At 49.3% G+C, this 25,250-nt stretch overlaps 1 protein-coding gene across 1 annotated transcript in view; it reads left to right on the top strand.

Moving 5' to 3' along the window:
* Positions 1–25,250, top strand: part of LOC121278340 (phosphofurin acidic cluster sorting protein 1-like) — a 765,476-nt gene that overhangs the window by 365,765 nt on the left and 374,461 nt on the right. The window contains 1 exon segment of the mRNA XM_041188648.1: positions 22,064–22,144. Within this exon segment, the coding sequence (XP_041044582.1) occupies positions 22,064–22,144 (81 nt within the window).

The following is a 25,250-nucleotide window of genomic DNA, read 5'->3' as shown; positions in this document are numbered from 1 at the left end:
TGGTTAGTATCTGGAATACACTGTTTGAGAGTATGGGGTTGACAGAGTCAATCGAGTGGTTAGTATCTGGAATGCACTGTCCGAGAATGTGGTGGAGGCAGGGTCAATCGAGTGGTTAGGATCTGGAATGCACTGTCTGAGAGTGTGGGGGAGACATGGTCAATCAAGTGGTTAGGATCTGGAATGCACTGTCTGAGAGTGTGGGGGAGACAGGATCAATCAAGTGGTTAGGATCTGGAATGCACTGTCTGAGAGAGTCGGGGAGACAGGGTCAATCGAGTGGTTAGGATCTGGAATGCACTGTCTGAGAGTGTGGGGGAGACAGGGACAATCGAGTGGTTAGGATCTGGAATGCAGTGTCCGAGAATGTGGTGGAGACAGGGTCAATCGAGTGGTTAGGATCTGGAATGCACTGTCTGAGAGTGTGGGGGAGACATGGTAAATCAAGTGGTTAGGATCTGGAATGCACTGTCTGAGAGTGTGGGGGAGACAGGGTCAATCAAGTGGTTAGGATCTGGAATGCACTGTCTGAGAGAGTCGAGGAGACAGAGTCAATCGAGTGGTTAGGATCTGGAATGCACTGTCTGAGAGTGTGGTGGAGACAGGGTCAGTCGAGCGGTTAGGATCTGGAATGCACTGTCTGAGAGTGTGGTGGAGACAGGGTCAATCGAGTAGATAGGATCTGGAATGCACTGTCTGACAGTGTGGTGGAGACAGGGTCAATCGAGTGGTTAGGATCTGGAATGCACTGTCTGAGAGTGTGGTGGAGACAGGCTCAATCAAGCGGTTAGGATCTGGAATGCAATGTCTGAGAGTGTGGTGGAGACAGGGTCAGTCGAGTGGTTAGGATCTGGAATGCACTGTCTGAGAGTGTGGTGGAGACAGGGTCAATCGAGTGGTTAGGATCTGGAATGCACTCTCTGAGAGTGTGGTGGAGACAGGGTCAATCGAGTGGTTAGGATCTGGAATACAGTGTCTGAGAGTGTGGTGGAGAAAGAGTCAATCGAGTAGATAGGATCTGGAATGCACTGTCTGAGAGTGTGGTGGAGACAGGGTCAATCGAGTGGTTAGTATCTGGAATACACTGTTTGAGAGTATGGGGTAGACAGAGTCAATCGAGTGGTTAGTATCTGGAATGCACTGTCCGAGAATGTGGTGGAGGCAGGGTCAATCGAGTGGTTAGGATCTGGAATGCACTGTCTGAGAGTGTGGGGGAGACATGGTCAATCAAGTGGTTAGGATCTGGAATGCACTGTCTGAGAGTGTGGGGGAGACAGGGTCAATCAAGTGGTTAGGATCTGGAATGCACTGTCTGAGAGAGTCGAGGAGACAGAGTCAATCGAGTGGTTAGGATCTGGAATGCACTGTCTGAGAGTGTGGTGGAGACAGGGTCAATCGAGCGGTTAGGATCTGGAATGCACTGTCTGAGACTGTGGGGGAGACAGGGTCAATCAAGTGGTTAGGATCTGGAATGCACTGTCTGAGAGAGTCGAGGAGACAGAGTCAATCGAGTGGTTAGGATTTGGAATGCACTGTCTGAGAGTGTGGTGGAGACAGGGTCAATCGAGCGGTTAGGATCTGGAATGCACTGTCTGAGACTGTGGGGGAGACAGGGTCAATCAAGTGGTTAGGATCTGGAATGCACTGTCTGAGAGAGTCGGGGAGACAGGGTCAATCGAGTGGTTAGGATCTGGAATGCACTGTCTGAGAGTGTGGTGGAGACAGGGTCAATCGAGTGGTTAGGATCTGGAATGCACTGTCTGAGATTGTGGTGGAGACAGGGTCAATCGAGCGATAGGATCTGGAATGCACTGTCTGAGAATGTGGTGGAGACAGGGTCAATCGAGTGGTTAGGATCTGGAATGCACTGTCTGAGAGTGTGGTGGAGACAGGGTCAATCGAGTGGTTAGGATCTGGAATACAGTGTCTGAGAGTGTGGTGGAGAAAGAGTCAATCGAGTAGATAGGATCTGGAATACAGTGTCTGAGAGTGTGGTGGAGAAAGAGTCAATCGAGTAGATAGGATCTGGAATGCACTGTCTGAGAGTGTGGTGGAGACAGGGTCAATCGAGTGGTTAGTATCTGGAATACACTGTTTGAGAGTATGGGGTAGACAGAGTCAATCGAGTGGTTAGTATCTGGAATGCACTGTCCGAGAATGTGGTGGAGGCAGGGTCAATCGAGTGGTTAGGATCTGGAATGCACTGTCTGAGAGTGTGGGGGAGACATGGTCAATCAAGTGGTTAGGATCTGGAATGCACTGTCTGAGAGTGTGGGGGAGACAGGATCAATCAAGTGGTTAGGATCTGGAATGCACTGTCTGAGAGAGTCGGGGAGACAGGGTCAATCGAGTGGTTAGGATCTGGAATGCACTGTCTGAGAGTGTGGGGGAGACAGGGACAATCGAGTGGTTAGGATCTGGAATGCAGTGTCCGAGAATGTGGTGGAGACAGGGTCAATCGAGTGGTTAGGATCTGGAATGCACTGTCTGAGAGTGTGGGGGAGACATGGTAAATCAAGTGGTTAGGATCTGGAATGCACTGTCTGAGAGTGTGGGGGAGACAGGGTCAATCAAGTGGTTAGGATCTGGAATGCACTGTCTGAGAGAGTCGAGGAGACAGAGTCAATCGAGTGGTTAGGATCTGGAATGCACTGTCTGAGAGTGTGGTGGAGACAGGGTCAGTCGAGCGGTTAGGATCTGGAATGCACTGTCTGAGAGTGTGGTGGAGACAGGGTCAATCGAGTAGATAGGATCTGGAATGCACTGTCTGACAGTGTGGTGGAGACAGGGTCAATCGAGTGGTTAGGATCTGGAATGCACTGTCTGAGAGTGTGGTGGAGACAGGCTCAATCAAGCGGTTAGGATCTGGAATGCAATGTCTGAGAGTGTGGTGGAGACAGGGTCAGTCGAGTGGTTAGGATCTGGAATGCACTGTCTGAGAGTGTGGTGGAGACAGGGTCAATCGAGTGGTTAGGATCTGGAATGCACTCTCTGAGAGTGTGGTGGAGACAGGGTCAATCGAGTGGTTAGGATCTGGAATACAGTGTCTGAGAGTGTGGTGGAGAAAGAGTCAATCGAGTAGATAGGATCTGGAATGCACTGTCTGAGAGTGTGGTGGAGACAGGGTCAATCGAGTGGTTAGTATCTGGAATACACTGTTTGAGAGTATGGGGTAGACAGAGTCAATCGAGTGGTTAGTATCTGGAATGCACTGTCCGAGAATGTGGTGGAGGCAGGGTCAATCGAGTGGTTAGGATCTGGAATGCACTGTCTGAGAGTGTGGGGGAGACATGGTCAATCAAGTGGTTAGGATCTGGAATGCACTGTCTGAGAGTGTGGGGGAGACAGGGTCAATCAAGTGGTTAGGATCTGGAATGCACTGTCTGAGAGAGTCGAGGAGACAGAGTCAATCGAGTGGTTAGGATCTGGAATGCACTGTCTGAGAGTGTGGTGGAGACAGGGTCAATCGAGCGGTTAGGATCTGGAATGCACTGTCTGAGACTGTGGGGGAGACAGGGTCAATCAAGTGGTTAGGATCTGGAATGCACTGTCTGAGAGAGTCGAGGAGACAGAGTCAATCGAGTGGTTAGGATTTGGAATGCACTGTCTGAGAGTGTGGTGGAGACAGGGTCAATCGAGCGGTTAGGATCTGGAATGCACTGTCTGAGACTGTGGGGGAGACAGGGTCAATCAAGTGGTTAGGATCTGGAATGCACTGTCTGAGAGAGTCGGGGAGACAGGGTCAATCGAGTGGTTAGGATCTGGAATGCACTGTCTGAGAGTGTGGTGGAGACAGGGTCAATCGAGTGGTTAGGATCTGGAATGCACTGTCTGAGATTGTGGTGGAGACAGGGTCAATCGAGCGATAGGATCTGGAATGCACTGTCTGAGAATGTGGTGGAGACAGGGTCAATCGAGTGGTTAGGATCTGGAATGCACTGTCTGAGAGTGTGGTGGAGACAGGGTCAATCGAGTGGTTAGGATCTGGAATACAGTGTCTGAGAGTGTGGTGGAGAAAGAGTCAATCGAGTAGATAGGATCTGGAATACAGTGTCTGAGAGTGTGGTGGAGACAGGGTCAATCGAGTAGATAGGATTTGGAATGCACTGTCTGAGAGTGTGGTGGAGACAGAGTCAATCGAGTGGTTAGGATCTGGAATGCACTGTCTGAGAGTGTGGTGGAGACAGGGTCAGTCGAGCGGTTAGGATCTGGAATGCACTGTCTGAGAGTGTGGGGGAGACAGGATCAATCAAGTGGTTAGGATCTGGAATGCACTGTCTGAGAGAGTCGGGGAGACAGGGTCAATCGAGTGGTTAGGATCTGGAATGCACTGTCTGAGAGTGTGGGGGAGACAGGGACAATCAAGTGGTTAGGATCTGGAATGCAGTGTCCGAGAATGTGGTGGAGACAGGGTCAATCGAGTGGTTAGGATCTGGAATGCACTGTCTGAGAGTGTGGGGGAGACATGGTCAATCAAGTGGTTAGGATCTGGAATGCACTGTCTGAGAGTGTGGGGGAGACAGGGTCAATCAAGTGGTTAGGATCTGGAATGCACTGTCTGAGAGAGTCGAGGAGACAGAGTCAATCGAGTGGTTAGGATCTGGAATGCACTGTCTGAGAGTGTGGTGGAGACAGGGTCAGTCGAGCGGTTAGGATCTGGAATGCACTGTCTGAGAGTGTGGTGGAGACAGGGTCAATCGAGTAGATAGGATCTGGAATGCACTGTCTGAGAGTGTGGTGGAGACAGGGTCAATCGAGTGGTTAGGATCTGGAATGCACTGTCTGAGAGTGTGGTGGAGACAGGGTCAATCAAGCGGTTAGGATCTGGAATGCAATGTCTGAGAGTGTGGTGGAGACAGGGTCAGTCGAGTGGTTAGGATCTGGAATGCACTGTCTGAGAGTGTGGTGGAGACAGGGTCAATCGAGTGGTTAGGATCTGGAATGCACTATCTGAGAGTGTGGTGGAGACAGGGTCAATCGAGTGGTTAGGATCTGGAATACAGTGTCTGAGAGTGTGGTGGAGAAAGAGTCAATCGAGTAGATAGGATCTGGAATGCACTGTCTGAGAGTGTGGTGGAGACAGGGTCAATCGAGTGGTTAGTATCTGGAATACACTGTTTGAGAGTATGGGGTAGACAGAGTCAATCGAGTGGTTAGTATCTGGAATGCACTGTCCGAGAATGTGGTGGAGGCAGGGTCAATCGAGTGGTTAGGATCTGGAATGCACTGTCTGAGAGTGTGGGGGAGACATGGTCAATCAAGTGGTTAGGATCTGGAATGCACTGTCTGAGAGTGTGGGGGAGACAGGATCAATCAAGTGGTTAGGATCTGGAATGCACTGTCTGAGAGAGTCGGGGAGACAGGGTCAATCGAGTGGTTAGGATCTGGAATGCACTGTCTGAGAGTGTGGGGGAGACAGGGACAATCGAGTGGTTAGGATCTGGAATGCAGTGTCCGAGAATGTGGTGGAGACAGGGTCAATCGAGTGGTTAGGATCTGGAATGCACTGTCTGAGAGTGTGGGGGAGACATGGTAAATCAAGTGGTTAGGATCTGGAATGCACTGTCTGAGAGTGTGGGGGAGACAGGGTCAATCAAGTGGTTAGGATCTGGAATGCACTGTCTGAGAGAGTCGAGGAGACAGAGTCAATCGAGTGGTTAGGATCTGGAATGCACTGTCTGAGAGTGTGGTGGAGACAGGGTCAGTCGAGCGGTTAGGATCTGGAATGCACTGTCTGAGAGTGTGGTGGAGACAGGGTCAATCGAGTAGATAGGATCTGGAATGCACTGTCTGACAGTGTGGTGGAGACAGGGTCAATCGAGTGGTTAGGATCTGGAATGCACTGTCTGAGAGTGTGGTGGAGACAGGCTCAATCAAGCGGTTAGGATCTGGAATGCAATGTCTGAGAGTGTGGTGGAGACAGGGTCAGTCGAGTGGTTAGGATCTGGAATGCACTGTCTGAGAGTGTGGTGGAGACAGGGTCAATCGAGTGGTTAGGATCTGGAATGCACTCTCTGAGAGTGTGGTGGAGACAGGGTCAATCGAGTGGTTAGGATCTGGAATACAGTGTCTGAGAGTGTGGTGGAGAAAGAGTCAATCGAGTAGATAGGATCTGGAATGCACTGTCTGAGAGTGTGGTGGAGACAGGGTCAATCGAGTGGTTAGTATCTGGAATACACTGTTTGAGAGTATGGGGTAGACAGAGTCAATCGAGTGGTTAGTATCTGGAATGCACTGTCCGAGAATGTGGTGGAGGCAGGGTCAATCGAGTGGTTAGGATCTGGAATGCACTGTCTGAGAGTGTGGGGGAGACATGGTCAATCAAGTGGTTAGGATCTGGAATGCACTGTCTGAGAGTGTGGGGGAGACAGGGTCAATCAAGTGGTTAGGATCTGGAATGCACTGTCTGAGAGAGTCGAGGAGACAGAGTCAATCGAGTGGTTAGGATCTGGAATGCACTGTCTGAGAGTGTGGTGGAGACAGGGTCAATCGAGCGGTTAGGATCTGGAATGCACTGTCTGAGACTGTGGGGGAGACAGGGTCAATCAAGTGGTTAGGATCTGGAATGCACTGTCTGAGAGAGTCGGGGAGACAGGGTCAATCGAGTGGTTAGGATCTGGAATGCACTGTCTGAGAGTGTGGTGGAGACAGGGTCAATCGAGTGGTTAGGATCTGGAATGCACTGTCTGAGATTGTGGTGGAGACAGGGTCAATCGAGCGATAGGATCTGGAATGCACTGTCTGAGAATGTGGTGGAGACAGGGTCAATCGAGTGGTTAGGATCTGGAATGCACTGTCTGAGAGTGTGGTGGAGACAGGGTCAATCGAGTGGTTAGGATCTGGAATACAGTGTCTGAGAGTGTGGTGGAGAAAGAGTCAATCGAGTAGATAGGATCTGGAATACAGTGTCTGAGAGTGTGGTGGAGACAGGGTCAATCGAGTAGATAGGATTTGGAATGCACTGTCTGAGAGTGTGGTGGAGACAGAGTCAATCGAGTGGTTAGGATCTGGAATGCACTGTCTGAGAGTGTGGTGGAGACAGGGTCAGTCGAGCGGTTAGGATCTGGAATGCACTGTCTGAGAGTGTGGGGGAGACAGGATCAATCAAGTGGTTAGGATCTGGAATGCACTGTCTGAGAGAGTCGGGGAGACAGGGTCAATCGAGTGGTTAGGATCTGGAATGCACTGTCTGAGAGTGTGGGGGAGACAGGGACAATCAAGTGGTTAGGATCTGGAATGCAGTGTCCGAGAATGTGGTGGAGACAGGGTCAATCGAGTGGTTAGGATCTGGAATGCACTGTCTGAGAGTGTGGGGGAGACATGGTCAATCAAGTGGTTAGGATCTGGAATGCACTGTCTGAGAGTGTGGGGGAGACAGGGTCAATCAAGTGGTTAGGATCTGGAATGCACTGTCTGAGAGAGTCGAGGAGACAGAGTCAATCGAGTGGTTAGGATCTGGAATGCACTGTCTGAGAGTGTGGTGGAGACAGGGTCAGTCGAGCGGTTAGGATCTGGAATGCACTGTCTGAGAGTGTGGTGGAGACAGGGTCAATCGAGTAGATAGGATCTGGAATGCACTGTCTGAGAGTGTGGTGGAGACAGGGTCAATCGAGTGGTTAGGATCTGGAATGCACTGTCTGAGAGTGTGGTGGAGACAGGGTCAATCAAGCGGTTAGGATCTGGAATGCAATGTCTGAGAGTGTGGTGGAGACAGGGTCAGTCGAGTGGTTAGGATCTGGAATGCACTGTCTGAGAGTGTGGTGGAGACAGGGTCAATCGAGTGGTTAGGATCTGGAATGCACTATCTGAGAGTGTGGTGGAGACAGGGTCAATCGAGTGGTTAGGATCTGGAATACAGTGTCTGAGAGTGTGGTGGAGAAAGAGTCAATCGAGTAGATAGGATCTGGAATGCACTGTCTGAGAGTGTGGTGGAGACAGGGTCAATCGAGTGGTTAGTATCTGGAATACACTGTTTGAGAGTATGGGGTAGACAGAGTCAATCGAGTGGTTAGTATCTGGAATGCACTGTCCGAGAATGTGGTGGAGGCAGGGTCAATCGAGTGGTTAGGATCTGGAATGCACTGTCTGAGAGTGTGGGGGAGACATGGTCAATCAAGTGGTTAGGATCTGGAATGCACTGTCTGAGAGTGTGGGGGAGACAGGGTCAATCAAGTGGTTAGGATCTGGAATGCACTGTCTGAGAGAGTCGAGGAGACAGAGTCAATCGAGTGGTTAGGATCTGGAATGCACTGTCTGAGAGTGTGGTGGAGACAGGGTCAATCGAGCGGTTAGGATCTGGAATGCACTGTCTGAGACTGTGGGGGAGACAGGGTCAATCAAGTGGTTAGGATCTGGAATGCACTGTCTGAGAGAGTCGGGGAGACAGGGTCAATCGAGTGGTTAGGATCTGGAATGCACTGTCTGAGAGTGTGGTGGAGACAGGGTCAATCGAGTGGTTAGGATCTGGAATGCACTGTCTGAGATTGTGGTGGAGACAGGGTCAATCGAGCGATAGGATCTGGAATGCACTGTCTGAGAATGTGGTGGAGACAGGGTCAATCGAGTGGTTAGGATCTGGAATGCACTGTCTGAGAGTGTGGTGGAGACAGGGTCAATCGAGTGGTTAGGATCTGGAATACAGTGTCTGAGAGTGTGGTGGAGAAAGAGTCAATCGAGTAGATAGGATCTGGAATACAGTGTCTGAGAGTGTGGTGGAGACAGGGTCAATCGAGTAGATAGGATTTGGAATGCACTGTCTGAGAGTGTGGTGGAGACAGAGTCAATCGAGTGGTTAGGATCTGGAATGCACTGTCTGAGAGTGTGGTGGAGACAGGGTCAGTCGAGCGGTTAGGATCTGGAATGCACTGTCTGAGAGTGTGGGGGAGACAGGATCAATCAAGTGGTTAGGATCTGGAATGCACTGTCTGAGAGAGTCGGGGAGACAGGGTCAATCGAGTGGTTAGGATCTGGAATGCACTGTCTGAGAGTGTGGGGGAGACAGGGACAATCAAGTGGTTAGGATCTGGAATGCAGTGTCCGAGAATGTGGTGGAGACAGGGTCAATCGAGTGGTTAGGATCTGGAATGCACTGTCTGAGAGTGTGGGGGAGACATGGTCAATCAAGTGGTTAGGATCTGGAATGCACTGTCTGAGAGTGTGGGGGAGACAGGGTCAATCAAGTGGTTAGGATCTGGAATGCACTGTCTGAGAGAGTCGAGGAGACAGAGTCAATCGAGTGGTTAGGATCTGGAATGCACTGTCTGAGAGTGTGGTGGAGACAGGGTCAGTCGAGCGGTTAGGATCTGGAATGCACTGTCTGAGAGTGTGGTGGAGACAGGGTCAATCGAGTAGATAGGATCTGGAATGCACTGTCTGAGAGTGTGGTGGAGACAGGGTCAATCGAGTGGTTAGGATCTGGAATGCACTGTCTGAGAGTGTGGTGGAGACAGGGTCAATCAAGCGGTTAGGATCTGGAATGCAATGTCTGAGAGTGTGGTGGAGACAGGGTCAGTCGAGTGGTTAGGATCTGGAATGCACTGTCTGAGAGTGTGGTGGAGACAGGGTCAATCGAGTGGTTAGGATCTGGAATGCACTATCTGAGAGTGTGGTGGAGACAGGGTCAATCGAGTGGTTAGGATCTGGAATACAGTGTCTGAGAGTGTGGTGGAGAAAGAGTCAATCGAGTAGATAGGATCTGGAATGCACTGTCTGAGAGTGTGGTGGAGACAGGGTCAATCGAGTGGTTAGTATCTGGAATACACTGTTTGAGAGTATGGGGTAGACAGAGTCAATCGAGTGGTTAGTATCTGGAATGCACTGTCCGAGAATGTGGTGGAGGCAGGGTCAATCGAGTGGTTAGGATCTGGAATGCACTGTCTGAGAGTGTGGGGGAGACATGGTCAATCAAGTGGTTAGGATCTGGAATGCACTGTCTGAGAGTGTGGGGGAGACAGGATCAATCAAGTGGTTAGGATCTGGAATGCACTGTCTGAGAGAGTCGGGGAGACAGGGTCAATCGAGTGGTTAGGATCTGGAATGCACTGTCTGAGAGTGTGGGGGAGACAGGGACAATCGAGTGGTTAGGATCTGGAATGCAGTGTCCGAGAATGTGGTGGAGACAGGGTCAATCGAGTGGTTAGGATCTGGAATGCACTGTCTGAGAGTGTGGGGGAGACATGGTAAATCAAGTGGTTAGGATCTGGAATGCACTGTCTGAGAGTGTGGGGGAGACAGGGTCAATCAAGTGGTTAGGATCTGGAATGCACTGTCTGAGAGAGTCGAGGAGACAGAGTCAATCGAGTGGTTAGGATCTGGAATGCACTGTCTGAGAGTGTGGTGGAGACAGGGTCAGTCGAGCGGTTAGGATCTGGAATGCACTGTCTGAGAGTGTGGTGGAGACAGGGTCAATCGAGTAGATAGGATCTGGAATGCACTGTCTGACAGTGTGGTGGAGACAGGGTCAATCGAGTGGTTAGGATCTGGAATGCACTGTCTGAGAGTGTGGTGGAGACAGGCTCAATCAAGCGGTTAGGATCTGGAATGCAATGTCTGAGAGTGTGGTGGAGACAGGGTCAGTCGAGTGGTTAGGATCTGGAATGCACTGTCTGAGAGTGTGGTGGAGACAGGGTCAATCGAGTGGTTAGGATCTGGAATGCACTCTCTGAGAGTGTGGTGGAGACAGGGTCAATCGAGTGGTTAGGATCTGGAATACAGTGTCTGAGAGTGTGGTGGAGAAAGAGTCAATCGAGTAGATAGGATCTGGAATGCACTGTCTGAGAGTGTGGTGGAGACAGGGTCAATCGAGTGGTTAGTATCTGGAATACACTGTTTGAGAGTATGGGGTAGACAGAGTCAATCGAGTGGTTAGTATCTGGAATGCACTGTCCGAGAATGTGGTGGAGGCAGGGTCAATCGAGTGGTTAGGATCTGGAATGCACTGTCTGAGAGTGTGGGGGAGACATGGTCAATCAAGTGGTTAGGATCTGGAATGCACTGTCTGAGAGTGTGGGGGAGACAGGGTCAATCAAGTGGTTAGGATCTGGAATGCACTGTCTGAGAGAGTCGAGGAGACAGAGTCAATCGAGTGGTTAGGATCTGGAATGCACTGTCTGAGAGTGTGGTGGAGACAGGGTCAATCGAGCGGTTAGGATCTGGAATGCACTGTCTGAGACTGTGGGGGAGACAGGGTCAATCAAGTGGTTAGGATCTGGAATGCACTGTCTGAGAGAGTCGGGGAGACAGGGTCAATCGAGTGGTTAGGATCTGGAATGCACTGTCTGAGAGTGTGGTGGAGACAGGGTCAATCGAGTGGTTAGGATCTGGAATGCACTGTCTGAGATTGTGGTGGAGACAGGGTCAATCGAGCGATAGGATCTGGAATGCACTGTCTGAGAATGTGGTGGAGACAGGGTCAATCGAGTGGTTAGGATCTGGAATGCACTGTCTGAGAGTGTGGTGGAGACAGGGTCAATCGAGTGGTTAGGATCTGGAATACAGTGTCTGAGAGTGTGGTGGAGAAAGAGTCAATCGAGTAGATAGGATCTGGAATACAGTGTCTGAGAGTGTGGTGGAGACAGGGTCAATCGAGTAGATAGGATTTGGAATGCACTGTCTGAGAGTGTGGTGGAGACAGAGTCAATCGAGTGGTTAGGATCTGGAATGCACTGTCTGAGAGTGTGGTGGAGACAGGGTCAGTCGAGCGGTTAGGATCTGGAATGCACTGTCTGAGAGTGTGGGGGAGACAGGATCAATCAAGTGGTTAGGATCTGGAATGCACTGTCTGAGAGAGTCGGGGAGACAGGGTCAATCGAGTGGTTAGGATCTGGAATGCACTGTCTGAGAGTGTGGGGGAGACAGGGACAATCAAGTGGTTAGGATCTGGAATGCAGTGTCCGAGAATGTGGTGGAGACAGGGTCAATCGAGTGGTTAGGATCTGGAATGCACTGTCTGAGAGTGTGGGGGAGACATGGTCAATCAAGTGGTTAGGATCTGGAATGCACTGTCTGAGAGTGTGGGGGAGACAGGGTCAATCAAGTGGTTAGGATCTGGAATGCACTGTCTGAGAGAGTCGAGGAGACAGAGTCAATCGAGTGGTTAGGATCTGGAATGCACTGTCTGAGAGTGTGGTGGAGACAGGGTCAGTCGAGCGGTTAGGATCTGGAATGCACTGTCTGAGAGTGTGGTGGAGACAGGGTCAATCGAGTAGATAGGATCTGGAATGCACTGTCTGAGAGTGTGGTGGAGACAGGGTCAATCGAGTGGTTAGGATCTGGAATGCACTGTCTGAGAGTGTGGTGGAGACAGGGTCAATCAAGCGGTTAGGATCTGGAATGCAATGTCTGAGAGTGTGGTGGAGACAGGGTCAGTCGAGTGGTTAGGATCTGGAATGCACTGTCTGAGAGTGTGGTGGAGACAGGGTCAATCGAGTGGTTAGGATCTGGAATGCACTATCTGAGAGTGTGGTGGAGACAGGGTCAATCGAGTGGTTAGGATCTGGAATACAGTGTCTGAGAGTGTGGTGGAGAAAGAGTCAATCGAGTAGATAGGATCTGGAATGCACTGTCTGAGAGTGTGGTGGAGACAGGGTCAATCGAGTGGTTAGTATCTGGAATACACTGTTTGAGAGTATGGGGTAGACAGAGTCAATCGAGTGGTTAGTATCTGGAATGCACTGTCCGAGAATGTGGTGGAGGCAGGGTCAATCGAGTGGTTAGGATCTGGAATGCACTGTCTGAGAGTGTGGGGGAGACATGGTCAATCAAGTGGTTAGGATCTGGAATGCACTGTCTGAGAGTGTGGGGGAGACAGGATCAATCAAGTGGTTAGGATCTGGAATGCACTGTCTGAGAGAGTCGGGGAGACAGGGTCAATCGAGTGGTTAGGATCTGGAATGCACTGTCTGAGAGTGTGGGGGAGACAGGGACAATCGAGTGGTTAGGATCTGGAATGCAGTGTCCGAGAATGTGGTGGAGACAGGGTCAATCGAGTGGTTAGGATCTGGAATGCACTGTCTGAGAGTGTGGGGGAGACATGGTAAATCAAGTGGTTAGGATCTGGAATGCACTGTCTGAGAGTGTGGGGGAGACAGGGTCAATCAAGTGGTTAGGATCTGGAATGCACTGTCTGAGAGAGTCGAGGAGACAGAGTCAATCGAGTGGTTAGGATCTGGAATGCACTGTCTGAGAGTGTGGTGGAGACAGGGTCAGTCGAGCGGTTAGGATCTGGAATGCACTGTCTGAGAGTGTGGTGGAGACAGGGTCAATCGAGTAGATAGGATCTGGAATGCACTGTCTGACAGTGTGGTGGAGACAGGGTCAATCGAGTGGTTAGGATCTGGAATGCACTGTCTGAGAGTGTGGTGGAGACAGGCTCAATCAAGCGGTTAGGATCTGGAATGCAATGTCTGAGAGTGTGGTGGAGACAGGGTCAGTCGAGTGGTTAGGATCTGGAATGCACTGTCTGAGAGTGTGGTGGAGACAGGGTCAATCGAGTGGTTAGGATCTGGAATGCACTCTCTGAGAGTGTGGTGGAGACAGGGTCAATCGAGTGGTTAGGATCTGGAATACAGTGTCTGAGAGTGTGGTGGAGAAAGAGTCAATCGAGTAGATAGGATCTGGAATGCACTGTCTGAGAGTGTGGTGGAGACAGGGTCAATCGAGTGGTTAGTATCTGGAATACACTGTTTGAGAGTATGGGGTAGACAGAGTCAATCGAGTGGTTAGTATCTGGAATGCACTGTCCGAGAATGTGGTGGAGGCAGGGTCAATCGAGTGGTTAGGATCTGGAATGCACTGTCTGAGAGTGTGGGGGAGACATGGTCAATCAAGTGGTTAGGATCTGGAATGCACTGTCTGAGAGTGTGGGGGAGAGGGTCAATCAAGTGGTTAGGATCTGGAATGCACTGTCTGAGAGAGTCGAGGAGACAGAGTCAATCGAGTGGTTAGGATCTGGAATGCACTGTCTGAGAGTGTGGTGGAGACAGGGTCAATCGAGCGGTTAGGATCTGGAATGCACTGTCTGAGACTGTGGGGGAGACAGGGTCAATCAAGTGGTTAGGATCTGGAATGCACTGTCTGAGAGAGTCGGGGAGACAGGGTCAATCGAGTGGTTAGGATCTGGAATGCACTGTCTGAGAGTGTGGTGGAGACAGGGTCAATCGAGTGGTTAGGATCTGGAATGCACTGTCTGAGATTGTGGTGGAGACAGGGTCAATCGAGCGGTTAGGATCTGGAATGCACTGTCTGAGAATGTGGTGGAGACAGGGTCAATCGAGTGGTTAGGATCTGGAATGCACTGTCTGAGAGTGTGGTGGAGACAGGGTCAATCGAGTGGTTAGGATCTGGAATACAGTGTCTGAGAGTGTGGTGGAGAAAGAGTCAATCGAGTAGATAGGATCTGGAATACAGTGTCTGAGAGTGTGGTGGAGACAGGGTCAATCGAGTAGATAGGATTTGGAATGCACTGTCTGAGAGTGTGGTGGAGACAGGGTCAATCGAGTGGTTAGTATCTGGAATACACTGTTTGAGAGTGTGGGGGAGACAGGGTCAAACGAATGGTTAGGATCTGGAATGCACTGTCCGAGAATGTGGTGGAGGCAGGGTCAATCGAGTGGTTAGGATCTGGAATGCACTGTCTGAGAGTGTGGGGTAGACATGGTCAATCAAGTGGTTAGGATCTGGAATGCACTGTCTGAGACTGTGGGGGAGACAGGGACAATCGAGTGGTTAGGATCTGGAATGCACTGTCCGAGAATGTGGTGGAGACAGGGTCAATCAAGTGGTTAGGATCTGGAATGCACTGTCTGAGAGTGTGGGGGAGACAGAGTCAATCAATTGGTTAGGATCTGGAATGCACTGTCTGAGAGAGTCGAGGAGACAGAGTCAATCGAGTGGTTAGGATCTGGAATGCACTGTCTGAGAGTGTGGTGGAGACAGGGTCAATCGAGCGGTTAGGATCTGGAATGCACTGTCTGAGAGTGTGGGGGAGACAGGGTCAATCAAGTGGTTAGGATCTGGAATGCACTGTCTGAGAGTGTCGGGGAGACAGGGTCAATCAAGTGGTTAGGATCTGGAATGCACTGTCTGAGATTGTGGTGGAGACAGGGTCAATCGAGCGGTTAGGATCTGGAATGCACTGTCTGAGAGTGTGGTGGAGACAGGGTCAATCGAGTCTTTAGGATCTGGAATGCACTGTCTGAGAGTGTGGTGGAGACAGGGTCAATCAAGTGGTTAGGATCTGGAATACAGTGTCTGAGAGTGTGGTGGAGAAAGAGTCAATCGAGTAGATAGGCTCTGGAATGCACTGTCTGAGAGTGTGGTGGAGGCAGGGTCAATCGAGTGGTTAGTATCTGGAATACACTGTTTGATAGTGTGGGGGAGACAGGGTCAATCGAGTGGTTAGGATCTGGAATGCACTGTCCGAGAATGTGGTGGACACAGGGTCAATCGAGTGGTTAGGATCTGGAATGCACTGTCTGAGAGTGTGGGGGAGACATGGTCAATCAAGTGGTTAGGATCTGGAATGCACTGTCTGAGAGTTTGGGGGAGACAGAGTCAATCGAGTGGTTAGGATCTGGAATGCACTGTCTGAGAGTGTGGTGGAGACAGGGTCAATCGAGAGGTTAGGATCTGGAATGCACTGTCTGAGATAGTCGGGGAGACAGGGTCAATCGAGTGGTTATGATCTGGAATGCACTGTCTGAGAGTGTGGTGGAGACAGGGTCAATCGAGAGGTTAGGATCTGGAATGCACTGTCTGAGATAGTCGGGGAGACAGGGTCAATCGAGTGGTTATGATCTGGAATGCACTGTCTGAGAATGTGTTTGAGACAAGGTCAATCGAGTGGTTAGGATCTGGAATGCACTGTCTGAGAGTGTGGTGGAGGCGGGGTCAATCGAGTGGTTAGGATCTGGAATGCACTGTCTGAGAGTGTGGTGGAGACAGGGTCAATCGAGTCATTCAAAAGTGAATTAGACTGTTACCTGACATGGAAGAATGTGCCGGCTTACAGTGAGAAAGCAGGAGAATGGCACTAAGAGAATTGCTGATTCGGAGAGTCAGTGCAGAATCGATGGGCCAAGTGGCCTCTTTCTGCCCTGTAAGAGCTCCATGATTCTGTGCTCAAAAAGGGCAAGGAGATCTCCTTCTGATTACCACATACTGCCCTCTTCAGCTGATGAATCAACCAGAATTCCTCCATATTGAACTCCATTGGAAAAGTACTGGGGGTAACAAGGGCACAGAATGCACTCTGGGTGGGGCACATCAACGTCCGTCTCTGAGTGGCTTCCTTTGCAGCACTACAGATCAAGTTGGCTGAGTGAGATGGAGTCTAATGTGAGAAAATGTGAATTTGTCCACTTTGGCTGGAGGAATAGAAAAGCAGGGAACTGTTTGAATGCAGAGAGATTGCAGAACTCTGTGGTGCAGAGGGATCTGTGTGTCCTGGTACATGAAACAGAAAAAGTTAGTGTGCAGGACCAGCGAGTGATTCGGAAGGCAACTGGAATGTTGGTGTTTATCACAAGGAGAATGGAATTTAAAAGGAGGGAAGTTTTACTGCAGCTGTACAGGGCCTTGGTGAGACTACATTTGGAGAACTGTGCAGCGTTTTGCTCCCCATGTTTGAAAAAAGGACTTGTTTTCTGTTAGAAGCAGTTCAGAGAAGGTTCACTCAACTCATTCCTGGCATGAGGGGTTTATCTTATGAAAAAAGGTTGGACATTAGAGTTTAGAATAAACTCCCATTGGAGTTTAGAAGAATGAAAGATGATCTTATTAAAACATATAAGATCTTGAGGGGATGTGATAGGGTGGATACAGGGAGGATGTTTCCACTCGTGGAGAGACTAGAAGCATGGGACACAGTTTAAGAATTAGGGTTCTCCTTTTTAAGATGAAGATGAGGAGAATTTTTTTCTCTGCGGAATTCTCTTCCCCAGAGAGCAGTGGAGCCTGCTTCAAGGCTGAGTTAGATAGATTTTTGATAGATAAGAGTATCAAGGGTTATGGGGTGCAGATAGCAAAGTGGAGTTGAGACCACAGCCAGATCAGCCATTATCTTAGTGATGGCAGAGCAAACTCAATGGGCCGAATGGCCCTACTGCTGCTCCTTAGTCCTGTGTTCCGATGTAGCCCTGAAGGATATAGCTGCCAGACTGGGCCGGTTGCAGATGGTGAGAAAAGCTACAAGAGGGAAAAGCCTGCTTCATCTCAGCTTCATCAGTCTACCTGTCACAGATCCTTCTGTCCATGATGATTTAGGCCACATTGACCACCACACAGTCCTTGTGGAGACAAGGCCCCATCTTCACACAAGGCGCAAGTCAGAAATGTGATGGAATGCTCTCCACTTGCCTGGGCGAGTGTAGCTCCAACAACACTCAAGAGGTTTGACACCATCCAGGACAAAGCAGCCCATTTGATCGGCACCACATCCACAAACATTCACTCCCTCCACTACCAGTGCACCATGGCAGCAGTGTGTACCATTAAAAAGATGCACTACACCATCCAAACCCACGACCACTACCATCTAGAAGGACAAGGGCAGCAGATAGATGGGAACACCACCACCTGGAAGTTCCCCTCCAAGTCACTCACCATCCTGTCTTGGAAATATATCGCCGTTCCCTCACTGTCACTGGGTCAGAATCCTGGATCTCCCTCCTTAACAGCACTGGGGGTGTACCTACACCACAGGGAGGCAGAGACATAGTGGTATTATCACTGGACTAGTATTCCAGAGACCCAGGGTAATTCTCTGGTGTAAAAGCAAAATACTGCGGATGCTAGAATCACAGAATCACAGTGCAGAAGAGGCCCTTCAGCCCATCAAGTCTGCACCGACACGTGAGAAACACCCGACCTACCTACCTAATCCCATTTACCAGCACTTGGCCCATAGCCTTGAATGTTATGAGGTGCCAAGTGCTCATCCAGGTACTTTTTAAAGGATGTGAGGCAACCCGCCTCCACCACCCTCCCAGGCAGTGCATTCCAGACCCTCACCACCCTCTGGGTAAAAAAGTTTTTCCTCACATCCCCCCTAAACCTCCTGCCCCTCACCTTGAACTTATGTCCCCTTGTGACTGACCCTTCAACTAAGGGGAACAGCTGCTCCCTATCCACCCTGTCCATGCCCCTCATAATCTTGTACATCTCGATCAGGTCGCCCCTCAGTCTTCTCTGCTCCACCAAAAACAACCCAAGTCTATCCAACCTCTCTTCATAATTTAAATGTTTCATCCCAGGCAACATCCTGGTGAATCTCCTCTGCACCCCCTCCAGTACAATCACATCCTTCCTATAATGTGGCGACCAGAACTGCACACAGTACTCCAGCTGTGGCCTCAGCAATGTTCTATACAACTCCAACATGACCTCCCTACTTTTGTAATCTATGCCTCGATTGATAAAGGCAAGTGTCACATTTGCCTTTTTCATCACCCCACTAACATGCCCCTCTGCCTTCAGAGATCTATGGACACACACACCAAGGTCCCTTTGTTCCTCACAACTTCCTAGAGTCATGCCGTTCATTGAATACTTCCTTCTCAAATTATTCCTTCTAAAGTGTATCACCTCACACTTTTCAGGATTAAATTCCATCTGAAACTTATCTGCCCATTTGACCATCCTGTCTATATCTTCCTGTAGCCCAAGACACTCAACCTCACTGTTAACCACCCAGCCAATCTTTGTGTCATCCAAAATCTGAAACAAAAACAAAAATACCTGGAAAAACTCAGCAGGTCTGACAGCATCTGTGGAGAGGAACACAGTTAACGTTTTGAGTCCGTATGACTTGTCATCAGAACTAAGGAAATAGAGAAATGAGATGAAATATAAGTTGGTAGAGCGGGGTGGGACAGGTAGAGCTGGATAGGGGGCCAGTGATCGGTGGAGGCAAAGAGATTGCCAAAGATGTCATAAACAAAAGGACAATGGGGTGTTTGAGGGTGGTGATACTATCTAAGGAATGTGCTAATGGGGACATTTAGGGTAGCAAGCAGGACAAGCTAGTAGCAGATGGCCCTAGTGGGGGTGGGGGGGGCGGGTGGAAACCGGGTTTGAATCCTACCATGAAATATGAATCCAATAAAAACCTGGAATTAAAAGTCTGATGAAGACCATGAAATCATTGCCAATTGTCACAAAAAACCATCTGGGTCACTAATGCCCTTTGGGGAAGGAAATCTGCCATCCTTACCTGGTCTGGCCTACATGTGACTCCAGACCCACAGCAATGTGGTTGGCTCTTAAAATGCCCTCTGAATGAATAATAAAAAAAGGGACTGCAACGGTTTAAGAAAGTGGCTCGCCATCACTTTATATAATTTCTCCTCCTAATTTAACCTTGGAGTCCAGGTAAATGCTGGTAAATCTATGCTGCACTCCCTCCAAGTATATTCTTCCTAAGATGTGATGCCCAGATCTGCTGTCGGTTCTCCAGGTGTGATCTAACCAGGGCTTTATTTTCAACCCCCTCGTATTCTAGTCCTCTCGATAGAAAGGCCATTAGCCTTTCTGATTACTTTCCGGATCCATCCGTGACATTTTAATGACCTGGATCCTCAAGTCTCTTTGCACCTTCACTGTTTGCAGCTTTCCACCATTTAGAAGCTCCCCTATTCTCTCCTTCAGGTCCAAAGTGGATGACCTCACATTTGCCAACATTTGCCACAGTTTTGCCCACTCACTTAAGATATTAGTGTTGCTTTGTAATTTTATGCTTCCCTCACACTCAATGCTGCCAGTGCAGTGTTATATCATACCATATAATTTGTTAACAGTGAATAACTGAACTACCAACACAGATCCTGTGAGATCTTGAAGAATAAACTGACAGATTTCAAGAGGACATATGCAGATATAGACAAATGTGAATTGATACTTTTTGGCGGGAAGAATGATGCAATATAAGCTAAATGGTGCAATATTTTAAAAGTGGTTCAAGAGGAGAGAGACCAGGAGATGCAAGTATACCAGTTGTTGATGGTGGCAGGACATGTTGAGAAAGCTGTAGAAAAAACATATGGGCTCCTTGGTTTCATAAACAGATCCCAAGAGTACAAAAGCAAGGAAGTTATGCTAAACCTTCATAAGATACAATCCAGCTGGATTATTGTGTCCAATTTTGGACACAGCACTTTAGGAAAGATGCCAGGGTCTTGAGTGGCTCCAGAGATGAGGGACTTTTCTTATGTTGACTGGAAAAGCTGGCTTTAGAGCGGAGAATGTTAAGGAGAGATCTGATAGGAGTGTTCAAATCAAGAAGGGTTTTGATAGAGTACATAAGGAGAAGCTGTTTCCAGTGGTAGCAGGGTTAGTATGTAGAGGAAATACACTTAAGATAATTGGCAAAATGACTAGAGTTGGACAAGAGGAGCCTTTTTTATATTCACCCAATTGTGATCCAAAATGCCTAAAATGATTGTGGAAGCAGATTCACCAATGATTTTCCAAAAGAATTGGTTAAATACATGAAGGAAGAATATTTACAGAGCTATGGGGAAAAAGCAGAGTGAGTGGGACTAATAAGATCACTTTCAAACAGCTGGCACAGGCATGATGGGGTGAATGGTCTCTTTCTGTGCTGCATTAGGGTTATTCTAGTACCAGAGAACTAACATATTCTCGACTGGGAGTCTACATGTCTCTTACCTGAGTGATTACACAGTGAGCAAAGGAAAAACATGTTGATTTAGGAATTGTGTGGTTACTTTGTGAAGAAATTCAGTAGTAACTTCTTTAGTCAGACAGATCGGTGAGAATGTGGAACTCACTACCACAAGGAGTAGCTGAAGGGAATGGCGTACATGCATCTAAGGGGAAGCTAGATAAACACGACTGAGAATGGAATAGAGGATTATGCTTTTTATTAATTCTTTCATAGGATGTGGGCTTCACTGGCTGGGCCAACATTTTTTGCCCATCCCTAGTTGCCCTTGAGAAGGCAGTGGGTGAGCTGCCTTCTTGAACCGCTGCAGTCCATGTGGTCTAGGTACACCCAGAGTGCCGTTAGGAAAGGAGTTCCAGGATTTTGACTCAGTGACAGTGTGGGAACGGCGATATATTTCCAAGTCAGGATGGTGAGTGATTTGGAGGGGAACTTCCAGGTGGTGGTGTTCCCATCTATCTGCTGCCCTTGTCCTTCTAGATGGTAGTGGTCATGGGATTGGAAGGTGCTGTCGAAGGAGCCTTGGTGAATTCCTACTGTACGTCGGTGATGGAGGGAGTGAATGTTTGTGGAAGGGGTGCCAACCAAGCGGCTGCTTTGTCCTAGATGGTGTCAACCTTCTTGAGTGTTGTGGGAGCTGCACTCGTCCAGGCAAGTGGGGAGTATTCCATCACACTCCTGACTTGTGTCTTGTAGATGGTGGACAGGTTTTGGGGAGTCAGGAGGTGAGTTACTCGTCACAGGAATCCTAGCCCCTAACCTGCTTTTGTAGCCACAGTATTTATATGGCTAATCCAGTTCAGTTTCTGGTCAATGGTAACCCCCAGGATGTTGATAGTGGGAGATTCAGTGATGGTAATGCCATTGAATGTTAAGGGGTGATGGTTAGATTCTCTCTTGTTGGAGATGATCATTGCCTGGCACTTGTGTGGTGTGAATGTTACTTGCCACTTGTCAGCCCAAGTCTGGATATTGTCCAGGTCTTGCTGCATTTGGACATGGACTGCTTCAGCATCTGAGGAGTTGTGAATGGTGCTGAACATTGTGCAATCATCAGCGAACATCCCCACTTCTGACCTTATGATGCAGGGAAGGTCAGTGATGAAGCAGCTGAAGATGGTTGGGCCGAGGACACTACCCTGAGGGACTCCTGCAGTGATGTCCTGGAACTGAGGTGACTGACCTCCAACAACACAACCACCTTCCTTTGTGCTGGGTAGTGGTCGCGGGTTTGGAAAATGCTGTCTAAGGAGCAGATAGGATGAGGAAAAATGGGATTAGGCTTGAGTGGAATATAAATAGCAGCATGGACTGGTTAGGCTGAATGGTCTGTTTCTCTGCTGTAGACTTGGTGTAATTCGATGTAATTTGATTTGTGTCTAGGATTTATATGATGAAGATGATGAACTGAGAAAACCGAAGAAGACCCGACGGAAAATGAGCCGCACGACCTCGATGACACGGGTAATGATAATTAAAGCTGGGCTCCCACTCCTGCTCATTGTAAATTAGTTAAAGCACTGTTTATCTCAAGCCAGCGTTCCCTTGTATCACTGGGAATCGGCAGCTCTGAGTTTGGTTGGGGTACAGTATGCCATCAACTATATCTCTGTCTAGTTACTTATTCGGGCTGGACCAGCTCATTGATCAGAAACACTTGCGCACACCATTCAAATTGAAACTTTCATAATGAGGTGAATGACATTCCCTGATGAGATAAGGTGAGGGTGAGTCACCTTGACATCAAGGCAGCATTTGACCGTGTGGCATCAAGGAGCCCCAGCATAACTGGAGTCAATGGGAATCAGGGGGAAAACTCTCCGCTGGTTGGGGTCATACCCAGCACAAAGGAAGATGGTTGTGGTTGTTCGAGGTCACTCATCTCAGCTCCAGGACATCACTGCAGGAGTTCCTCAGGGTAGTGTCCTCGGCCCAACCATCTTCAGCTGCTTCATCACTGACCTTCCTTCCATCATAAGGTCAGAAGTGGGGATGTTCGCTGATGATTGCACAATGTTCAGCACCATTCACGACTCCTCAGATACTGAAGCAAATGCAGCAAGACCTGGACAATATCCAGGTTTGGGCTGACAAGTGGCCAGTAACATTGGTGCCACACAAGTGTCAGGCAATGACCATCTCCACCAAGACATCATCCATTGACATTCAATGGCATTACCATCACTGAATCCCCCACTATCAACATCCTGGAGGTTACCACTGACCAGAAACTGAACCGGATTAGCCATATAAATACTGTGGCTACAAGAGCAGGTCAGAGACTAGGAATCTTGCGGTGAGTAACTCACCTCCTGACTCCCCAAAGCCTGTCCACCATCTACAAGGCACAAGTAAGGAGTGTGATGGAATACTCCTCACTTGCCTGGATGAGTGCAGCTCCCACAACACTCAAGAAGCTTGATACCATCCAGGGCAAAGCAGCCAACTTTATTATCACCTCATCCACAAACCTTCACTCCCTCCACCACCGATGCACAGTAGCAGCAGTGTGTGTACCATCTACAAGATGCACTGCAGGAACTCACCAAGGGTCCTTAGACAGCACCTTCCAAACCCACGACCACTACCATCTAGAAGGACAAGGGCAGCAGATAGATGGGAACACCACCACCTGGAAGTTCCCCTCCTAGTCACTCACCATCCTGACTTGGAAATATATCACCGTTCCTTCACTGTCACTGGGTCAAAATCCTGGAACTCCCTCCCTAACAGCACTGTGGGTGTACCTACACCACATGGACAGCAGCGGCTCAAGAAGGCAGCTCACCACCATCTTCTCAAGGGCAATTAGGGATGGGCAATAAATGCTGGGGCCAGCCAGCGAAGCCCACATCCTGTGAATTAAAAAAAATAAAGGGGAAGGTAGCTCTACCAGTGCCATTTCCACTGAATTAAAGGCACAATGATAAAAAAAACACTGCTCAGTTAGCAAGGGTAGCCGTTCCCCTGTGTCCCAGAGCAGCGCTATTGCAATGTGGATGGTGGGTATGGATTCTAGAACCAGCCTGACAGTCAGACCAGAGCAATGTGACCCTAGAAACCCAGGGCTGCACCTGTTAATTCATGGAGATGCTGCATAAACACTCTGAGTAACTGAACTCATGTCGTGGCCACTGAGAAAGGGAAGGTGAGGGGGGAGAAAGACTTAACATCGCCACACAGGAAAGTGATGTCACCTTCTTACTGGCAGGTAAAAGTTTCAGTTATGAATCGTTAAATGACTTTGACTAATCTATACTCACTGCCATACCCCACCTTCTCCCACTCTCCCTTGTTCCGATAATCCCCCAGACTTGGCCTGCAAGGTAGAGGCAGCTTGGTGGCCATGGCGCTGAGCTAGAAGGTCACCAAAAGCAACCACCTTGAAGCGGATGACTCACCACCAGCACCTCCTCAGTATGCAGAGGGATGGTCAAGTCCTGACCCTGCCAGTGCCACTCACATTCCGACAGCAAGTCAAACCAAAAGACAGGTCTTTGTTGTGGGGAGCCAAGGCCACTGCCCCTAACCTGAGTCAAAAGGATGCCAAGATCCCCTGACCCTTCAACTCACCTTTTAGGGGCCACTGCAAATATTCCCAAACTTTCACATCATTCCACATTGAATGACGATGGTCCATGTGCTGAGGAAAGTTTGGAAGTGTACCTCATGAGCAGTGAGCCAGCGCTGAAAGATCAACTGTGTTCCACATCACCACCCCCATCTCATTCCAGCAATTCAAATCAGAATCCCAACCAACAGCTCCTACATCCTCACGATCAGGTACAAATCCCCTGGTACTCTGCTCATGGTAAATGCCTGGCTTGCCTGAAAGGCCTAGATCAGCTATTCCCGGTACAGGTGATCAGGTGTTCTCAGTACGGGTGATCAGGTGTTCTCAGTACGGGTGATCAGGTGTTCTCAGTACAGGTGATCAGGTGTTCTCAGTACGGGTGATCAGGTGTTCTCAGTACAGGTGATCAGGTGTTCTCAGTACAGGTGATCAGGTGTTCCCGGTACAGGTGATCAGGTTTTCTCAGTACAGGTGATCAGGTGTTCTCAGTACAGGTGATCAGGTGTTCTCAGTACGGGTGATCAGGTGTTCTCAGTACAGGTGATCAGGTGTTCCCGGTACAGGTGATCAGGTTTTCTCAGTACAGGTGATCAGGTGTTCTCGGTACAGGTGATCAGGTGTTCTCAGTACAGGTGATCAGGTGTTCCCTGTACAGGTGATCAGGTGTTCTCGGTACGGGTGATCAGGTGTTCTCGGTACAGGTGATCAGGTGTTCCCTGTACAGGTGATCAGGTGTTCCTGTTACAGGTGATCAGGTGTTCTCGGTACAGGTGATCAGGTGTTCTCAGTACAGGTGATCAGGTGTTCTCAGTACAGGTGATCAGGTGTTCTCAGTACGGGTGATCAGGTGTTCTCAGTACGGGTGATCAGGTGTTCTCAGTACAGGTGATCAGGTGTTCTCAGTACAGGTGATCAGGTGTTCCCGGTACAGGTGATCAGGTTTTCTCAGTACAGGTGATCAGGTGTTCTCGGTACAGGTGATCAGGTGTTCTCAGT

The sequence above is a fragment of the Carcharodon carcharias genome, chromosome 5 (genome assembly GCF_017639515.1).
Source record: "Carcharodon carcharias isolate sCarCar2 chromosome 5, sCarCar2.pri, whole genome shotgun sequence".
Taxonomy (NCBI): Eukaryota; Metazoa; Chordata; class Chondrichthyes; order Lamniformes; family Lamnidae; genus Carcharodon; species Carcharodon carcharias.
This window is presented reverse-complemented; position numbering and strand designations above follow the sequence as displayed.